At 43.2% G+C, this 20,778-nt stretch overlaps 2 protein-coding genes across 3 annotated transcripts in view; one reads left to right on the top strand and one right to left on the bottom strand.

The window, feature by feature from the left end:
• Positions 1–12,797, top strand: part of LOC131888155 (uncharacterized) — a 27,664-nt gene extending 14,867 nt beyond the window's left edge. For both annotated transcript variants that reach the window (XM_059236941.1, XM_059236940.1), the window contains 5 exons: positions 8,382–8,723; positions 9,193–9,297; positions 9,935–10,069; positions 10,171–10,443; positions 10,572–12,797. In XM_059236941.1, coding sequence (XP_059092924.1) covers positions 8,382–8,723; positions 9,193–9,297; positions 9,935–10,069; positions 10,171–10,443; positions 10,572–11,795 — 2,079 coding nt within the window. In that variant the 3' untranslated portion in view covers positions 11,796–12,797. The remainder of the gene's footprint in view (positions 1–8,381; positions 8,724–9,192; positions 9,298–9,934; positions 10,070–10,170; positions 10,444–10,571) is intronic.
• LOC131888156 (phosphopentomutase-like) lies at positions 12,767–20,778 on the bottom strand. Its single transcript, XM_059236942.1, has 10 exons — positions 19,072–20,778; positions 18,917–19,004; positions 18,606–18,851; positions 18,222–18,540; positions 17,988–18,147; positions 17,609–17,783; positions 16,406–16,653; positions 15,508–15,613; positions 14,822–15,054; positions 12,767–13,200 (listed from the first exon to the last, which is right to left on the bottom strand). The coding sequence occupies exons 1-10, from the start codon at positions 19,272–19,274 to the stop codon at positions 13,101–13,103; spliced, it is 1,878 nt and encodes a 625-aa protein (XP_059092925.1). The 5' UTR covers positions 19,275–20,778; the 3' UTR covers positions 12,767–13,100.

Below are 20,778 nucleotides of genomic sequence, written 5' to 3'. Positions count from 1 at the left end.
ATTATTCGAGAGACACTTGCTATTCATATTACACTTAATTACTTGTCAGCTCCAGATCCTCTTATCTCATTTATGTACAAAGGCATAAATTGATTTACTGGGTCACTTCAGCGTTATCAGACCGACAGATAATGTAAAATTAGGGGCTTCGCACTTAGAAAGGGAATTGGATTTTTCGTTCGACATTCGTTAGTAGTACACTTCATGAGGAAAGCGGGCCCACTCTTCCAAGAAGACAATGCCTTTCCATTTGGTCCTCAACTTGTTCACGCAATTCACAGATATCCCTACAAGAGATGTATTAAGTCACGCTTATATCGGAACAAAAATGCGTTCCAGAAAGTCGCGCTTTGTTATCGTCCCAGGGGGAGTAGAGCCGATTAAAACGAACAAGAGCCTTCGAAATCGTATTCAGAAATGTACGTGCCCGTGTTCGTAGGCCTGCTTTTGCAAACTTGATCCGATGGCTGTTCGTGTACTACACGATGTACAATGACCATTGCAGGGTGGAAATGCATTTAAATTGTTCCACGCTTGGTGCTTGAAGTCCTAACAGGCTCTGCTTTGGTGCACAGAGCTTTAGTGTCGTACACAGGTTGAGCTGCTTGGAGGCCAGGGAGCTTCAGTCCAACGATTTGTGGACAATTATCATCAATTACTTGCTCTTGCAAATCGCCCGTCCATGTTCGGCATGACAAGTACAAACGTCGTGTTTCCAAGGAACATGCGTATTCGGAGTCATATATAATTGCTAGTAAACGAGATCCTAATGGCTGTCATCCATGTGTCAGTTTTTGTTTGGTAGTACCTATATTACCACATAGCACTAATGTGTAACAACCAAAAGCTCTGAGGACGCACCTTAAAACTCCATTCCCTCGACAAAAGTTGGGTTTTATGGAGTGGCTCGTTTCGGAAAGTGTGGGAGAACCTGGCAATCCAACTGGCTTCCTTCTGTACTGCGGACCAGGAATGAATGATCGAATCTCATTATGCTATTGTATTCTTGACTTGGACTCAACGTCTTAAGGAAAACGTTGCACTAGATTGTGGTTGCCTTTGTTGGTGGTAGAGAACTTAGAAAAAAGCCACATGGCTAATACAAATCAGAAGGCAACAAGATTCTTGCCCACAAATGAACGCTAGGGAATTGGTTAAAGATGGAATGATCGTCCTTAAGTCGCAATAATTGCGGCAGAAGATGGATCTAAAATGACTAAGGTCATGTGAAAAGGATCAACCATCTCCGAGATGTTCATACAGTTTGACATTCGCACTAATTTGTGTGAGCAAAGGAAGTGAAGCTCAAGTTAAACTTGCACACACCAGAACTGTTTTGTGAGTAACACAAAGAGGAGACGACATTATGATTAAATCCGCCCTATTCCTAACTTTTTTTCCTTTGTAAGATAACGAAGAGGGATTGTACAATATTCGTAGGTTTTGGGTACGTGCACGTTGATTGTATAAGCCTGACTAATTGATGGTTCCTTACCGTTCTTACTTTTCCAATAAATTGCCTTTTGCTATAACAAGTCTGAAGGTCCTTAGATAGAGAATTCTCGCCAATTTCAGATCCGTGGGAAGTCTCCCGCAACCTAATACCCTCGTGTCTACCTATCTTATCCATTCATTCATTCATCGTATGATGATGATGTTGATGATGCCGATGATGCCACGCCATCTCTTTTCATCCCTGCAGTTGTTGTTGTTGTTATTGGTGCAGCTGCTAGATTTGTCAGATATCACTGTTTAGGGCACTTGTTCGAGGATTTTGTCGCTGAGCTCATGAACTTGCAATTTGTCGTGTAGTGTGTACCAAGTGAGAGCATAGGGTACATATTACCTTCACCTTGAATGAGAGAAAAACAATTTCACAGTCGATCAGCCCAATTTCCTCAAGTCCTCCATCAGCTCCTTCAAAAAATGAGAAGCCAAAGTGCTGCCGAAAAATGAATGAGGAGGAGCAAACTGGGTTTGGGAGGGTCTAATGACAAAGCTCAATTTCAAGAGTAAAGATAACTACTACGTTCTTGTTCAAAAGACAGCATATATTTGTCATTCTCATAATGTCAGGTTGGAAGTTGGCCTGTTTGAAAGATTGGGCTGATTCTGAGTAAATTATTTTTATGTTAAAAATCCTCATAAACTTTCAGTGAGTCGAATCAGGTATTCGTACTTTTTGTTGGGGTAAATATTGACTGCGGTATCAGGCTTTTTTGGGTGTCGTCCCGAGCGAGCCTGAAAGATGACGTATCGTTTGTCTTTGTGTATCAACTTTGAATAGTAGATATCTGGTTATTTCATGCGTTTATCTGATTTTCAAGCCTCAAGACGAAAACGGCTTTCAAAATAATGGAATGGGAAGATTTTATCTCTCACATTTTTCACATCATATTTTGAAGGCTTGATTTGTCATTCCGAAACCAAATGATTAAGCAGTTCCCGGAAGACGATGCAATGATAAGAAATAGAATTGCCAGTTATCATAGCATCCCAAGTAATACTCCATCTTAGTGAAGGCAGTAAGGTCGAAAATATGTGACTAATGTGCTCACCTTGTTGCAATGCAATAAATCTCATCATTTCCGACTTTAAAGCAAGGCATGGGGGCATTCTAAGGCCCTCAAGAAAATAGGAATGCAGCTTATTTGTCAGCCAAGGCCAAAATAATACTTCAAGACAAGGACGTCTATTATCTGGACCCTCCTCTTCGATACTACTTCTTGTTACCAAGATCTATCTCGCTTAAAAGATTCTTACTGGTGTATGGACGTCGAAAACACAACGTATTAATCTTGATGATTAACAATTAATTGTATTTCTTTAAATACTTATCATGTGGTTTTTGACGGTTGGCAATTAGTCTTATCTACTGTAGATGTACGGAAACGGGAAAATATTTTTTACTGTCTGGTTACTGCGAAACTGACTTCCTTCACCTAACTTCAAAAGAAGGCTTAGCAACATGAATTTGCATCAATGCGTGCGAATGAGATGCAGCTTCATGGTTACCAACCCCACTGGGATAAATCGCAGTTGTAAGGGATTACAAGTCAAAATTCTGAATCTGATGCGACTCGTCCAGAAATGCATAGCGGTCCTCGTCCAAGGCAAGAAATGTAAGTCTGGAGGACAAATGTCAAAAAAGGATTCCTAAATCAGATCACTCCACAAGAAGAGCTACTACGTAGCGTTCTAATGGCGGTGTGTAAAGTACATTTCCCCGAGGCATTTCTATGGTGTAGATTGGCCCTGTCATTTCAAGCCACAAAACATGTGCTTTACAACCACACCATGACAAACTTTTGTGTCAAATTGTTCATTCGAAGTGCACCGCACTGTTGTCTAAATGGGCCGACTTTTTGGCATGACTTGCCAATTATATCGCAATCAAAGAGGAGTTAAAGCACAAACAAAAGCGACTAATTAGTTCAAAACCAATGCTCATTGATTCGAGTCGCGGTTTTTTCATCTCTCAAAAGTCCAGCCAAAACCACGTGGGCTCGGGTGAGAATTACGTAGCATTAGAGATGGTCATCTCGTCTCGTTGTCCACATTGCCAAAAGGAATTAGTCAGATAGCCTGTCTTTGTCTCTATGCACAACTGTTGCCGATTGATGGATCCCTAACAAATCTGGCATTCCTCGAAGGAACCACTAATCGAAATACTCATGCGCTTGACGGGTATGAAACGCTCTGGTTAACGAACATTGATAGATTCGAGATCATGACGATGAATGACTCGATGTGGTGAAGATAAGGGCAGACATCAGAAACGCATCAAAATAAGGAGGTAAAGAAGAACCATTGATGACCACAAAGCCATTCATTCGACCATGGCCAGTAGCAACAGTTATTCCCATTCTATTGAAAAAAGAGAAGCAACACACGAGCACAAAGCCCTATCTGATTTGAATGGAAGGCGTTCCGCTTAGGGCCTGGACCCCAATGTTTTCCTTCAATATTGGGAACCCAACAAATATTTGAACTCTCCTCGCAACTTCTAGACTTGTAGGAATCCAGGGCAATGCTGACCTTCCCTATTTGATTCAAAGCCCAAAGAGGCCCAAAAGCCCTCTGAAGACCTTTGAACAAGGCTCAGAGTGAACCGTCTGGGCATCTCTGTCTGAGGCAACTCTTCTGGTGGTCCAAACTAGCCATAATTGGACTGTCAAGTTCAAACCCGAATGGACTGCCGAGAGAAAGAGAGAGAGAGAGAGAGATGAGCCAATTTTCACGTACTGTATTGTAACGCATGAATACTGGCCAATGTGTGTAAACAAACCTCCCATATACATCGAGCAATATGGTCGCCCCAAAACAACTACAACCTCGGTAGCAAATTGAGGCCCCTCCAAATGACGTCGTCCTTTTGAAAAACATCCATAGATTACACAGGCGTGGAGCAGATCTGACAGAGGATCCAACTCACAAACCGAAATGATACGCTCCAGAAAGAGGGATGTCGATCACGAGTCTTGAGATAAGCCTGCGCATCCGTTCCCTGATGTTCTCAAGCGAAGGTCCCTTCTTTTTTTGTGCTCAAGAACATGAACATGATATTGCATAGGAAGGCAAGGCCTATCACTTCGAGGTTTCATTATCTACGCTTACTCCTCGTCTGGAATAACATTAGTTCGTTTTAAATGTGTAAATTCTTGAACATGTATTACACGTTTTGATCTATGTAGCCCCCTTAAGCTGCACGAAATATGTTTTACGCTCTGCACTTTAGAGGGCGCTTTGTCCTTGAACCTCTACCAAATGAAAGGCCCGATTGGGCCAATTACTTTTTATTGAATTATAATGCGTTTGTGTTGTTTTTTGCTAATTCTATTGAAATCTTATTTATGATTAGTGCCCCGGGTCACATAATATCTGGAAAAGAAATTGCGTTCAAGGCAAGGCAAGAGCAGTTTGTTTAGCAATCTACCGTGCCTCTGCCCGTTTTCTTTGGGCCGTGTGACGTTACAAATAAGGGTCCTAATTGGAAAGCGCAATTTCTTCAGCTCCAACTCCTCTAGTGGGGAGTTTTGGTATTTCACTTGTTGGTTTTTGAATTACTGCATGTACTGAAGAGGAAGTAGTTGTCTGGAGACTCTAGTCGAATGGCCAACTATGTATCTCGTTTCACTCTGAGAAAGCTCCGGTTAGAAGGTTCAACAAAGTTTGTCTCCTAATGGTCCTCAACGTGGCCAAGTCTGATAAAAGTTGGCAAATTTTCACCCACCCATGCTGACAAAATTTGGAACACACTTGAGCGTTGTGGGCTCGTTAGGAGGGATGTCGTTTCTGCTAAACTCTAAGAGGAAACAAAAGGAGATCGCCAGACAGATGTCTGTTTGCTGTGCTTAGAATATTTTGTTTATCACTTTATTCGAGTTACATCATTAGCCAAAAGTTCCAATCAAGACAATCTGCAGATCTTGGTTGCCTTTGGACTGAGAATCTCAAAGTGATGGATTTGCCTCATCTACATACTACCACTTGACAAGGTAAAATCACGCATGAATGCTTCGGATAACTCTCATTTCAACGTTCACTCAAGCGCGAAAGAATGGAGAGGAAGAAACCAATTTCAAGATCGACAACCATTGATATCCAAGTATGCATTTGCATGTCTACCTATTTGGAGTAATTGATTTCAAATCATAGTGGTTGCCAAGTCTCAACTTGTGGCTTTAGTGACGGTTGTGATTGCAAGAGCCGTGTTGGTCGCAATTGGAACCGCTACACTTAATGAATGCTTGGAAGGAAATGATAAATAGAAGAAAATGAGACCGCAAAAAGCTCACGGCAAGTTAGTAAAACTGGGCCTTTTTTCTATCCTGTGTTCAACAATGGGGACTTGTGGGAATTTAGAATCAATGATATACCCTCATCTTGTTGATTGGTGGCCGTTGAAAAAGGCTTCTTTTCCCTGTTTACGTAATGTAGTCTTGGAACCCAGTTTTAGAGGAGCAGTGTTGATCTACATATCAATTGGTTTCCTATTCATCGTAGAAGCACTCGGATGAGTTGAGCAAACACACATATGTTTACCTTTCGTCAATGGGAGGAACACAGTGGTTGTCCGAGAGTGTGCCATCTTCCAATGACAGTCAAAGGAGCCCTCGTTTCGTTCCACGTTCCCTTATATGATGACGAATAATTTATGTCAAAACCGAATTCGAAGATGAAAACGACGTACAAAGAGAAGAAACATGTCTAGGGAATAATTGATGCAATGTCGTGCGGGGACAATGTTCTTTTACCTGGTGCCATTAATCACGGACTTCTAGAATCATGCACTGAGAACGGGTTTCCCACCAAATCGGTTCAGATCGTTGCAACAACTCTAAATTCATTTTCATATCACTTTTAAGCCATCTAATTGTGAAATGTTTCGTTAGAAAGTTGGGTTGTTAAAAGCCTTTGTGACTAACCGAAAGGAGGCCGAAAATTCCAATTTTATTTAATCATTATTATATAACTTTGTCACGCACCTCTCCTGATTAGATAATGGGCCCCAATTTCGCCAAGTGAGTTATTATGCATGGTTGAAGCGACTAAAAAATACTCTCTTCAATTTTAATTCCATATCTGTAGGATTTCGTGCATTAATACTTGATTTTTTTTTTGAGATTCACAATTCATAACTAAAGTTTGCTGAAGTCTCCGAGATAAACGGATGTACATAATGACATAATCACATGATAACGGGGTATTAATGGGAAGACGACATCGTAGTGCACAATGGAAGGTTTCCTTTTGAACAGCTAAAAGCTTTAATCATATCAATTAGCTGCGATTTCATACGGCTGGTGTTTAATTGTGGGATTTTTAGGATTAGTTCCACGAGCTGATTCGCTCAGGCATCAAATTGGTCCATTTGTCAATTATTTCCCAACGTTTGCGGTTTCATTGCTCTATGAACTTGCAATGAGCTTTGTAAAGTACATCCTATTGATTTGCACGAAGCCCAATGGCTGAAAAGGTAGTTTCAGACTGTAGGATTTGGAGGATTAATGATCTGATTTTGTTAAAGACACATTACGCACAGTGATTAATGGCGCTCTTCTGTTTTGTTGGAATCTAAATCAAAGAGAAAATTGGGTTTACAAGTGGATTGAGGCCAAATTTGCTACCTTTGAAGCCTTCCTTCTTTGACATCGGTCCAATTGAAGGTCCTTTGACTGAGATTGTTCGATCGACTTAAACAGGGGCCTTAACTATGGCTTAAAGGGAAGAAAGTTTACTTCAGGTTGGCAAATTTCTCAGCCTTTTAAAAGGATCTTGAACTTTCATTACATACCTAAACAACAGCATTTTTAAGGCGCTCATTTCAAGCTTTAATGACGAACTGGAGCTGGTTTATGGATTGGAAAAAAAACAACTTGTCTCTATTTATCCCAACAAATCCGTAGCATACTCTTATGGTGCGTGGCAGACCATATGGTCAACATGAGAGAGGCAAACTTAGAAGTGGCTGAGATGTCATTTTGGCCATAAATAAGCAAACATGTAGTATGTTCAAGCACAGTGGGAAGTACCCCCCGAAATTTGAGTACACTTTTGCCAGACTTAAATTGGATTAATTCCGAGAAGACAGATACGTCCCTCTTCTCTTTTCCCATGGTAATCGTTTCTGGAGTGTGACTTAATGTATGAAAATTTATATGACCTTTTGCTTTTGACAAGAGGATCTTTGTATGGGGAATGGAAGCATGCCAAGGTATGCGATTCCATTGTGATTACAGTCACATTCTCACAAAGGCAGAGACAGACGTACACACGCATTCTCTCGTGCCAAATATGTGTGCCTTCCATACTTTGGCAAATTTCTCGTTCCCCTATTCTAGTGGCATTTTGGTCTGAATCTAACGTGGTGCAGTCTAATTAGGGATTCTTTTGACAGTTCTTTGATAAGACAGGCATTCAAGGGTTTCAGACTCGAATCAAATTCAAGTGGCTGGCTATACTACATAAACACACTAGTACGTGGATGGCAGTCACACAACGACCTCTTTCCACATTGGGAAGTAGGGGGTCCTTTTGATAGTGCACAAATTTGCACTTGGAGGAGCAACAGTCACTTAATAGGCAGCCCGTAGGTGCTCGCTCTTCCTCTAAGGATGATGTCCTGGTCATGGCCTACCTTCTACTTCTTCCTCTTTTCCTCAATTTCCTGCTATCCTCGAAATTCAAGGGAAGGCAATTGCGGATCCAATGCACGTACCAAATAACTTGGGGTTTGGTCGTCTTGACTTGCACTCCCGTTTCTCTTGAAGCTCCCATCGAGACCGAAACATGTTTATGTTCTCCTTAACCTCATTGCAACATACGATAAACAACTTCATGAGATAAATGATCTGTCATGGTCTCTTTTTTTCTTGCAGAAACTATCCAGTCGGAAAATATCTGCTCCATCTTTCGCCACATCGTTGAGGAACCTTCGTGGGGGAGGATCGAATAGCAATAATGGAAATGTTACGCCTCCTCCCCCAACTCCGCCCACCGGTGAGGATCACACCTCGGGCGGGATATCGCTGGAGAAGTTAAGGATCGACACGGGACTGGCTCACCATTCCAGTCCCAACACAACTCATCAAAACTCTGGAGATATGGACTTTGGCGGGGATGATGAGTACTCTCCGCCCATTTACTTCACCACTGATCATCATCATCATCATCCTTTACATCGCTCAACCCACTCCCTGCTCAACACTCCGGTCGTTCAAGTAAGCAAATCGACTTTCCATATTCTCCTGTTCCAAATCCGGCCCGACTTTATTTGGGATATTGGGAGATCAAACGCTGTTGTTTGAATAACAAAGATCGAACTAGACGTGTGCTTAGTTTCCAGCCAAATAAATCATGTAACAAGGAGAGCTCATCCAAGACTACGTTTTCGCTTGTTGTCTGCTCTCTTCGTCTTCTAAAATTAACGTTAAGGAAGTGGATTTGCAACCAAATCTTGTGGCTTGAACGTGCACAGACTTATCGCAGTGTAGACTCAGACCATTCACATATTCGTTTTCTCCCGCGAATAGTGCATTAAATCGATTTTGGGAAAGCATGATTCTCACATCCGAGCCCATTTATGCCTTCGACACGGACCTTGTCTGGTGTCATCTTTTTCCGTACACCGAAGATTTATTTTCGCAAACTCACCCAAGTTTTTCTCCTCTTTCCCCCATTTTTCAAAAGATTGCCACAATGGAGGACGCCATACTCTTCATTGAGGACCTGAAAGAGAAGTTAAGAGCCCAAGGGAACCAAGTCATAACTTACCGGAGGAAACTTCGACAACAGGTAAGCTCAACCTTTGGTGCACCAAGGTGAACGTTGGAGCCCGGAGTTTATAAATAATCACCAACACACAAAGGCTCCAGTGCGAAATGAGACCTAATTCTTCCTGCACATCCTGATGGCCAGTCCCTTTTCTCAGATGACAATTTGACCCCCTTGATCGAATACTTTTTTGCCACTGGAAAAAATGCCTGTGGGTGGGGGACGCAACGAATAGCTCCAAACCTGGGTTTCATGCACATGCCAAGATGCGATTGCGTCATGATGCCACCATGCATATCAATCGATGATGCATCTTCAAGTTCTGCCTTCAATTTCACATCGCATTCCCAAGCCCATATGTACGAGTGTGAGTGATGTTGTCCATGTGGTAATCGTGGTTGGTCGCACAGAACTGGTTCGAGCTGTCGCAATCCTCGATCCATTCTCACTTGGTTTTTCTGCCTTGTCATGAAGATCTGGATTGAAAATGAGGGCCAATTTGCTTTGGAATTCTATTAGTTTGGCTCGTCTGTGGATTTGCGATTCGTTCCCTTTTGTTTTTCAATGAGATTGCGAAAACACGTATTTTACGTCAAGGGGGAATGAATCTCGAATCGTGGTCGACGATAATCTTGGGACGGTTTGATCTTCTTTTCAGAAAGTGGAAATCAGTGATTTGCGATACAACCATCGGAAACAGCTCGAGGACATTACCTCCCAACTATTGCACTTCGAGTCCTCACTTCGTTCTAAAGAGAGGGCCCTTGAGGACACCTTGAGCAAGAAAGATCAGGTAAATAATCACTCTTGCACCAGACGACATGCAATTTCTCACCCTTTGGTCATTATTCACACTCGGTCTCTTTTTCTTTCCCTCTGCGACTGGATGTCCAGGTCATTTTGAAACAGCAACGAGTCATAAAAAGACTTCTGAAGAAATGTTATGGCAGCGATTTCGCTTCCACCCGCACCAATCCAGCTGCATTGGCGGACGAAGCGGAGTCAGTGGAATTAGCTTTGGAGGGCTTAACCAGTCTCGTTCAACCGTGTGACGGCGATGGGCAAGGATCGTTGGGATCGGATGGATCTTATCACAAAATCGATTTTGAACAAGACGCTCAAAATGATTCGGACTCAGCGATCATGTTGGAGGATAACCTAGCAGAAGTGAGTATTGACATCCAGTGAGAACCCAATTAAAACGGCCATCGCCTTCTCAAGAACTCGGCATATTTTTTTCCTTCGTTTCGTTGTGCTTTTTTGGAGAAAAATGAGGCCCTTATGATTTGTTTCAGGTCCGATTATTGGTGCCTACCCTCTCGATCAAGTCGAACTCGTCGACTTCTTCCGGGACGGACACGTGCAATGAGATCAGGATAATCCGGAGCATTTCCGATGTAGTCAAGGTCAACGGTCAGCAACAAAGGCTTAGCACTGTCAACACTTCCTTGGGGGATGGGAACTCTCCCAACAAAACCGCAGAGCCTCCAAAACAACTCTCTGGCCGGAAGACCAAAGAGGAGAGGAGAATTAGCAACCGACAAAAACTCATGTCTCTCAAGAGACATTCTGGGTTCTTGAAGAGACCGGAAATCTTGGAAACAGTTTACTCCGTTGAGGAAGACGGAGACCTACAGCAACAGCAAGCTCAAAATCAAGCCCAACAACAATCCCAAGGAGGCATGATCAACAATTTGAGCCACAACAACAACAATCCTCATCACCATCCTCATCCTCACCATAGAGGAGCCATTCTGAGCGGGTCAATGGAATCTAGTGACAACAATAAAGAGACCAACAAGGGTGTGGACACCGTCGAGTCTCAAGCCATACAGAGACAATTCTCGTCCATGGTGGACTCACCTCTTAGCTCGCGACGCGGGTCATGCATCCTAACTGGATTTCGTTACCGCCTGGATTCGGACTTGGCGGGCTCGGACGACTACTCCACCGATGATGACTCCACGCGAATCTTCTACTCCGAGACAACCGACGGGTCTTGTGGCGGAACAAGTTGTTCCCAACCCTGCTCCAGGCGGTCTTCATACGGCACTGGAATCTGCTCTTTACCTTGCTCCCGACGGTCTTCCTATGGGCACACGCCTGGATCGTCTGTGGCCGCTTGTGAGTGTTGTGGCTCTCCCGGTTTGACTGGATCGAGGCGGTCATCGTGCGGATCTCAGAACAACCTCAGTACCGCCAACAGCGACGAGAACAACGATCAGGAGCTCAAAGTCCAGAGCGCGTACAATCGTGTTATGTCTAGCCACAAAGCTGTGCTCAAACCGAAAGACGTGAAATTCAAACGTATCAACAAAGCGAAATCCCGATCCCTCGAGGAATTGCGCGGGAAATTGCGTTGGCATCCAGGCGGCATTGTGACCGTCTATCCGACGCCTCTTGTCCCCAAACCCGTGCAGAATCTCCGGGAACCAAGGAAACGCGGCGTTTTGCAACATTGTGCCTCCTTGGACCAGTCCAGTTCTACCATGGGGGAGAGCTTGGAACCTCAAATGTGATCCCATATTTTTCTTCCAAATGTCTTATCCGCTCATTTGTCTTACACATCGACCTAGTCATCGCCTCCAACCCAAAGTTATTCATCCTTCTATGACCTGATTCAAATTGCCCCTGCATATTTTCATCCCAAGCACCTCTTACTCGCGTGGAAGTTGGAGCACTCTTTGACGGACAAGGTTCCATTCCAAACACAACATATCGTATTTAACCGTTAGTCGTTATGTTTGCCATTTTTGACGGGGAAATCATACAGCTAAACTTTTGACACTCCGGTCCGAACGAGGTCTTTCTAATTTTCCGACCTCCATACCAAATCCTGTTCTCAAAATATTAAAGCATTAAATTTGAGCCAATGAAAACGGTTTCCAAACTATTTTTCAACGAACCCCTGATTGTAACCTTGGTTATCCAAGTCGTCATTTTGATAGAAATCGTCTTCTACTTATGAGACACGAACCCAAGGATAGGCCAAGAACACCTTTTTCACAAAAGAAGGGCTTAAAGAGCAATCAACTTCCTCTGTGAAGAAACTTGATCCCTTCCTAGGGTGGAACAAAGAAATATGTACTGGCCTGTGGTCCTCCGTTCCTCCCCTGCCCTACTCACTCCTTTTCCTGTACTGTATAGACATGTGATAATATTAGATGAAGATCAACGCTAGTAGTCTCCTTCATCCTTCTACTGCCCGTCCCTCCCTTTTCTCTTTGGGCATTGGCAAGGGTAATGGGCCTACCTAGACCTGTCAAACTCAATCGAAGGCTTGGGGCGAGAACGGGAAGTCTGTCTACTAATTCGTTCCTGTTTCTCGACACGCGCATGTCAATTGTTCTCGATGAAAAACATTATGGGTTATGATTGTAGACATAAATCAGGACGAGTACAGAGCTTTTTTGCTCATTGCTCCATCTACTACATGCAACCTCAGAGCAGATAAACCGGCATTGAGAGAGAGAAAGAGAAGATTGTGAAATCGTATGTAATAAAAGTTTTATTTCCTTTCACCAGCTGGTTTGCACACATTACATTACATGATTGTTGGTTCACTTCTCGTCATTGGATTTCGCTATTTTGAGTTTGGGAGGTTTACTTGGATTTGCATTGATGAGCCATATCACCTCTGTGGTTCTCTCATCTTCGTGAATCGTAAACGGTAGTGTCGCATTACTTACACGTGTACATATACGTAGTTTAAAAGGAGGTTTGCAAGGATGGGTTGAGGGAAATGCAATGCAATGGCCCATGCTTGGTAATATAATATCAGGAGTGGGCGCATTGGATTTCTCCCAGACCTCGAGATTATGGAACTAAGCCGTTAAAAGCAAACGATTCTTCTTTGGGTCAACAAAGTCGTCCACAAATCCCTGAACGATGGAGTAGAGCTCGGTTTCAATGGCCTTGCGGTCGCTAGAAAAAAAGAGATAGCCAGAAATATTTCCAATTCCATCGGAAACCACGAAGCTCAAGCTTTCAAAATCAATAAAAAGATATATGTTCCACGTGGCTCCACTCAAGGGAGTTTGGACTTCAACTGACGTGACGTCATGAGAATTTGAGTTCATACAAAAGTTATTCTTTTGTGAGTAGAGAGAAATAAGTCTTGAAGTGTTGTGCTTCGTTTTACATCTAAGTAAAAAAAATGAGACTTGGTAACTCGAGAGAGGTCGATCCTATCGACCTTAAAAAAAGAATTAGGAGGATCTAACTTTGCTTAAGCTAAGGACTTTTTTAAAATCTGGCTCAGAAGGTTGGCGACACCATCTGAATTGAAAAATGCAACGTGTACTCTAAATTAATTTCCTCCGCGTTTGTCTCATAAGTCGTAACTCTACAAATTATAGATTGCAATTGTGTAAAATTAACGTTGCTTAAAACACAGCAAGTTATAGCTGTTTGTGAAAGGGCGGCAAAAATGAGCACTTTGTGAAGAGCATTTTTTACTATACATTAATAGGTGCCTAATCAAAGACGTTCTACTCCATTACAAAAAAAAATATTAGAAAACTCCATTACATCATGGCCAGGCTCCAGTTGACTCAAGTAAACAAGGTTCAAATATCAAATAATATATGTGAAAGCAAAATCAAAATCAGTTAATGCTCCCTTTTTGCCCTTGTTAGTTCGCTATCTAGCGGTATAGTATCAATATTTCGATTTACAAGCACCATTGGCTTACAATAACTAGTTATTTCATGCTATTGCCAAAATGAATCTTGTTTCAGTTAGATTCCGTGAGCGATAGAAACCATCTCCAAATTGATGAAAGGCCAGTCTGCAAGTCTTAGTTTTAATTTCGCCTATATTAGACCAACGAGTTGCAGTAAGAGCTACAATATCACTTTGCCATCGAGCATTGAAAATACTTCATCATTGAATAAAAAATCTAGATGTGTCATCACACTTGCAAAGAAGTTTTATTGGCGCTTTCCCTTCTACCCGATACCCAATTGTCACCCAAAGTTGGTTTGAAATCTACCAACTAGGCGACCTTGAGGTGACACCAGAAAGTGTTGACAAGGGAGAAGATGTGTCTTGAATTTTTGCTTTCGGTTCCCTCTTTTAGCTTAGCTTGCTCTGGACATATTATCATTCTGGAAGTTCTTCGCGTGGTTTCCTCGAAAGCGAGGCATTTTTGATCATTCCAATACCTTAAAAGCTCGAATGCGAAACCTGATGCCCAAATTCGTCGACTCCTCCCCAACCGCTTGTGCTCATTTCGACCATCAGGAGAGCTAACCAGCTAACCACCCACCCACGACAATCGAACATAACAAAATGTATGAGGGTATGCAAAATGCAGCTTTTTATGAATGATAGAATCGTCAGAAGACCGTAGCTTCCCAAGTAAAGGTCAAAATATCTGGAGCTCAAAATAGCTTTAGGACCCAAAACTGATCCTTTGCGAAAGGTTGCCAGGATTGCCAAAGGGTACTAGCCTGTATGTACAATAATGCTTCAAGGGAAGCAAAGAGGCTGAGGCTTGGCCTTTAACTTAATTACGGAGTTCCGACTAGCACGGAGTACTTACGTTTGAGATGGCTTGGCACAGTATTCGGCGTAATATTTCAACTTGGGCTCGGTCCCACTCAATCGAATGGTCAAAACTGTTCCGTTGTCCAATGTAAACGTGATCATCTGAGATTCGTGTGAGGCTGGGAGTTTGGATTTCAGGTCGGGAGAGGCCGAATCGTAACCGGTCGTCAGATCTCGAACAGAAACCACGGCATATTCCCGTTCTTTCGTCTTGAGAACGCTTGGATACTGAAAGGATAAAAGCCAGGAGAGTGGCGAGGGTACTCAAGCCCATATTGGTGAATGGCTTCAAGATGTTGAAGGAGAATAAATTCTTTCACAAAGTACTGCAATAGAGCTGGGCCCTAAGTCCATTCCCGTGGAAAAGTTAAATGACTTGGACTTGAGCACACAGACAACGTATTCTCAGAGCACCCAAGATGGCCTGGTGGTTCCATTTTGGAAATTGAAAAGCTCTTCAGTGCGAAAAGTTGGTCGAAATTTACACAACGAGCAGAAAACGACGACCTCCTTGATTGATATGAGGGAAACTTTCCTTTTAAGAAAGTGGAAAAATAGGAACAGAAAAAGGAACTCTGCTTCTCCATGACATAAAAATCATGGATCCAAGAGAATTCGTCAAGTAGCCAGAAAAAAGGTCGCTCAGAACATCCATCAGCACATCATATGATCGAGACTCACGGTATTGGGTTTTTGTTGGAAGTTTCGCAAATAATCGAAATGGGCATGGATTAGGTCGAAGTCTTCGATCACAAAGTAATTGGCTTCACTGAAATGATAGCCATACCTGCAAAAGGAAAGACAAGTTGGGAATGAGAACAATGGTATCAGATCTCAAGGATATCCAATTTCAGACGACGGCGAATAACTTTGTCCTTCGCCATTAGCTCTCATCATTTTGAGCTGGAGACTTTGGCACAGATGGCTTCTCCCAGATATAACGACATCCAAGGCCGAAAGACGGTAACGATCGAAAGCGAGTCGTTTGAACCAGTCTTGTTTTCTTAATTAATGACACCCAGTAATAACCTTCAAACACCTGTCTACTAATAGTAAAAGTCTGTCGCCTTTGCGTGAGATTTTAAGCGCAACCAAAGCATTTTTTCTCATTAACTCAGTCACTGCAGATTTCTTCTTTGAGTCCTTTGTTCTCACAGGTTACTTTGTCATTAAAACCATGTTTTGAGAGAGCTCCACGCATTTCAGAGCCTTTAAAGAAAAGTTAAAATGATCACATTTCTATTTTATTCGGCACAGTCCTCATGAATATGGTCTTCCTCTTCTCCTCTAAAAAATAATTCACCAATTTGAAAAAGTTAACTCATGAAAAGTTTCATCGCGTTCCCTCGTGCATCTAATTTTTCAAGGTCCAGGGTATAAAACAGAGGAAAAATTTGCAGACATTGACTAAAATTATCCTGTTTTTCTTTAACAAAATTAAGCTAATCTGAAAAAGCAAACTCATGAAAGCGTTTCTCAGCCTTCCACTGTGCGTCTGACTTTTCAAGGTACAACTGATCAAAAAGAGGAAGAGGCTGCAGATCAAACAAATGTATCAAAGGTTTGCTGGCAAACGTACGTGGTATAAAGAGCATCCAGCTTGTCAGTCAGGGTTTGGTTCCTCTTTCCTAGGAAGGCAATGAGCTCAGCCGCACGCAACCCCGCGGAAATGCCGTCTTTGTCAAGGACGGCCGTACCGCACATGAATCCGATGGCTTCTTCGTAAGCCAAGAGCACGTGCTTGCGTTCGCTTTCAGAGAGATTCGGATTCTCTTTCTCGATCTCGTCGGCGCGGTTGCCCATCCATTTGAAACCGGTCAAAGTCTCCTGAGAGCGAAAAACGAAATATTTGGTATTAGGAGCCACTTGAACACAGATTTGGTTGGCTGACAGGCCCACTTGTTCTTACACGGAGACGCGTGTCAATGTTTTTGTTCCATGTGTCATTGATAAAACTCCTAGTATTGATAGCTCTCAAATCATTTTTCTAAACAAGTCATTGGGTCAAGCGTCTTTTTTAAAATTTGACAGAAAGAACACACTTTGTGGCCAAAATCATGAAACCCCAAACTGTAAGAAATTGAGATAACAAGAGATTGAGTAGGTCAATTTTTTCTCGTTCTTCTATCATCCAGAATAAAGAGATTGAAAGAACAATTTGAGGTTGATTTTAGGTCCGTGAAATGGCGATTAAAACTTGATTGGGAATGATATTCCCAACTCGAGATTGGACCACAAGTTTATCGATTGGAACAGAGCTAAAATAGTCCAACTCGGAAAAGGAATAACCATTTACGAGTCATTTTCTTCTATTGGACCTCAAAATCATTGAGTGTCAACTTATCTACTACTTACTTACATAACCAAGTAATTAAAAAATTCAACTTATTCAATTTGTGTCATGTTAGGGGCTATTAATTTCTTTTGTGTTCTTTTACACTACTCATACCTCGGTTAGATTTAAGTCGAATGTTCAACGACATGATGCATCATTTTCTTGAAAGTATTAGGGCGCTATGCTGTAAACGATCTGATGGTCAAATAATCACTATCTTTTACAAAATGACAGTTGGTGGGTTAGGTCCTCAAAGAGTACGTGATTCAGGTGGAGGAGATGTACAATTGTTTGCTACTTATTTCAAATAAAAAGGAGAGCGTAATGAAGTGGCCGGAGAAAGGAATATATAATTAAGTGAGGAGCGAGAAGTGATGACTTGGAAACATCTCAAAGGCAAGAAAATTAATGTCATGCTAACGAGATGAGTCTCTCTAAATCATTTACCTCGAAGGAAAGGCCCTCTTCTCTGGCAATCGAGCGAAGGATCTTGGATGAGACAGTGGAAGCGATAAAGTACAAGTTGGCACGATTTGTATCCGGATTGTGAGTCGTATGACTGATGAACTGGAACCAGCCTAATAGAGTACCAATTTCGTTTCCAGAAAATATTCTCCATTGACTGCAAGTAGAACAAACGAACAACGTCTAAATTCCTCCAGAGGGTCATTCGAATTCACAACTGACTTAGCGTAGTCTCTTATTTAGCGCAACACAATAATGGTCTTCGTTGCGATAAAAATCGAACTTGAATTGCAAACAGCAAACACCTTCTTTACTAGATCTATAGGTCTAAAAAAAGGGATGATAGCAGATTTCGCCTCACCCATTGTGTTTTTCCGCAATTGCCAGTCGATCTGCGTCCGGATCGTTGGCGAGGATGTGGATGCTCCCAATCACATCCGCGGTCTTTACCGCTAGATTAAGGGCACTTTTCCCTTCCTCAGGATTCGGGAAGACCACCGTGGGAAATTCAGGATCAGGCTCTACTCATAGGCAAACGAAAACAAAATAACCGCATTACAGCATTAACATATTTTAAACCTCGGATCATTCTCACCTCTCTGTTCCTTGACATGAACTAAGGCCTTAAACCCGGCCGTCTCCAAAGCTCTATCAATAAAATTGGCCCCCACGCCATGCATGGCAGTGTAGACAATGCTCTCTTTGTACTCCTCGTTGTTGGTCCGCTTCATGAGTCCCCGGTTCAAGACCTCATAATATTCATTGGACATCACTTCCAGGAGGTCGATCACGGGTGGGTTACTCTTGTCATTGTAGTTTTGGATGTAGGTCTCGTCAAATGATTCGTCACCGGCAGCCGGCACCAAATGATGCTGAATCGATTCCAAAATGTTTCCATCGTGAGGAGGGCGTATCTAAAATAGACCAGGTTCTAAATTAGTGCTCTTGCCCGTGAGTAGCTGAGGCTCTTGTGCCATACTTGCGGACCGTTGCTCCAGTACACTTTGTATCCATTATCTTGCTTCGGGTTGTGCGAAGCCGTGATCATAATCCCCACGGCCGCTTTCTTGCTTTGAACCGTGAATGGAACCCAAGGGGTGGGCGTAATCGAGGAGAATAAGTAAACCGTAAAGCCTAGCCGATGAAATACGCCTCCGGTCAGACGAGCCCATCGATGGGAGTTGTGTCGAGCATCAAACCCAATTACCACGCCCATCGTTTTGGCCTAGAGCGGACAATGTTGGAAAGAAATTAACAGATTCATCCCATCATCCAACAATTTATACATACCACATCCGGACTCTTATTGGCTTGCAAGACGTAATTGGCCAACCCTTGAGACGTTTGAATGATCACCAAATCATTGATATAGCTGAAACTATAACTCGAACGTTGGAATCCAATGAAGTCCTGTATAACACATTGCGTATTCTTCCCATACTCACCCCACGCCCATTTTACCCCTTATGCCAGCCGTGCCAAACACCAGCCGTTTTTTCATAGCTTTTTTTACTTCGTCAATCTTGCCCGCATTCACCAAGCTCCACATGGCCTCGGCATCCTTGGAGCCAGACTTGTTCCATTGGAACCAGTTACGCAGATTCTGGTCCAGGTCCGCATCTCCCGTGTCAATCTTGTCCTTATGCATGATGCTCCAAACTCTAATCCGGGTATCGGCTTGTATGTATTTACTATACGTATGCTGTCAGCCAAAACACGAGTGCTAGCCAAAAAACTGAAGTTGGAGGGTGCTGTCTGAAATTGTCTTGACACAGAGGAAGGCAACCGAGAAACTGAATCCAACCCGTGGCTGTCACACCCACTAGGAAGTCTAATCACCACAAGTGCGTTTGAAGACCTGTCTGGATTCGGATGATATCAGAGGAATACTGTGTGTGTGCCATCAAGTTTTTCATTCAGTCACATGTAGCAGAGCGAGTGGAGGCGGTGTAGGGAGGAGTAGGGAGGAGTAGGGAGAAGTAGGAGGATAAGCAGGAGGCTGTCGATGGACGGGAGGTGATAAACAGAGTGCTGTCGGCTTGCCTGCTCGTTGGGAGTGTCGGATTCGAACGACACAAGTGTGAAATGAATGGCAGACGTACGAATGAAACCACTAGTATCTCTCTTGGTAGGTAGTATCTACATCAGATGGATCTACAGTGGATGCTCTCCGCTTGAACAGGATTCTGGGGTGAACTGAGCAGGATGGAAAACCGGTCTGGGGAGATCACATGAATCGACGAAGCGAGGTTCAACTTCGGATGAAAAGATTGGGTTGGGTGTCAGAGCGTAGTTGTTACTCGTGGTGTGGGACAGGTCGTGGGTGACATGGCTCAATCCCATCGCCGATCAACAGATGATCATTGTGTCGGGATGTTTAGGCGTGTGAAGAGGTCTGACATCTCTAGGGCGATGAATGTCGAAAATCCTGCCGATGATTGCGATGTCAGCCAACGTACCTGACCTTTTTTTCACTTGGCAATTTTTATGGTCGTCGTGTCCCTCCCTCCCCGCCTGTCTGTATGTAGTTTCGGTTCTAAGGGCACATCATCGTCATCATCCTCCATCTAGCCGACCATTCAGGCTTTAGCCTAGAGCGGCAGCCTTAATGGGCAAGTCCGAGGAAGTGGTATTGGAACGGCATGAGGACCGCGAGGAACTCGTGGAGCCAAATGGAGAAGGGAAAGAAAAGGAGGAAGAGGAGGCGAAGCAGACGAAGAGGGAGGAAGCAATAAAAGTCTTCGAAGGCTAACACGAGCGGCGTCTTTGGTCTCATTCTGACTGCTCTATGTAGTAGTTCTGTATGTATAGTCACAGAAGGTCGCCACAAGCAATTGTTGGAATCTTTCAGTTTCTTTGGCTGTGTCACACGAACACGCACGCCTCATGCTTTTCCTTCTCTTCGTTACCATATCTTAAAGGCTATTGGAACTGAGAAGTGGGAACAGGATCGCGAGGGAGGGATGGTGGCGGTTGTCGCGCCCTCGTTCCTACCAATCCTCGGTGTCATGTTCCCGGTTCCATGTCACGCACAGCCTTTCAAAGAGGACACACGCTAAAAGCGAAACTGTTCTGCCCATGTTTTTTCGCCCTCCTTGCTCCTCGTGTTCACTGTGCCCGCACTGGTTCCGTTCGGTTTAACTTGGATAGTA

Source organism: Tigriopus californicus, chromosome 10 (genome assembly GCF_007210705.1).
Source record: "Tigriopus californicus strain San Diego chromosome 10, Tcal_SD_v2.1, whole genome shotgun sequence".
Lineage (NCBI taxonomy): Eukaryota > Metazoa > Arthropoda > Copepoda > Harpacticoida > Harpacticidae > Tigriopus > Tigriopus californicus.
This window is presented reverse-complemented; position numbering and strand designations above follow the sequence as displayed.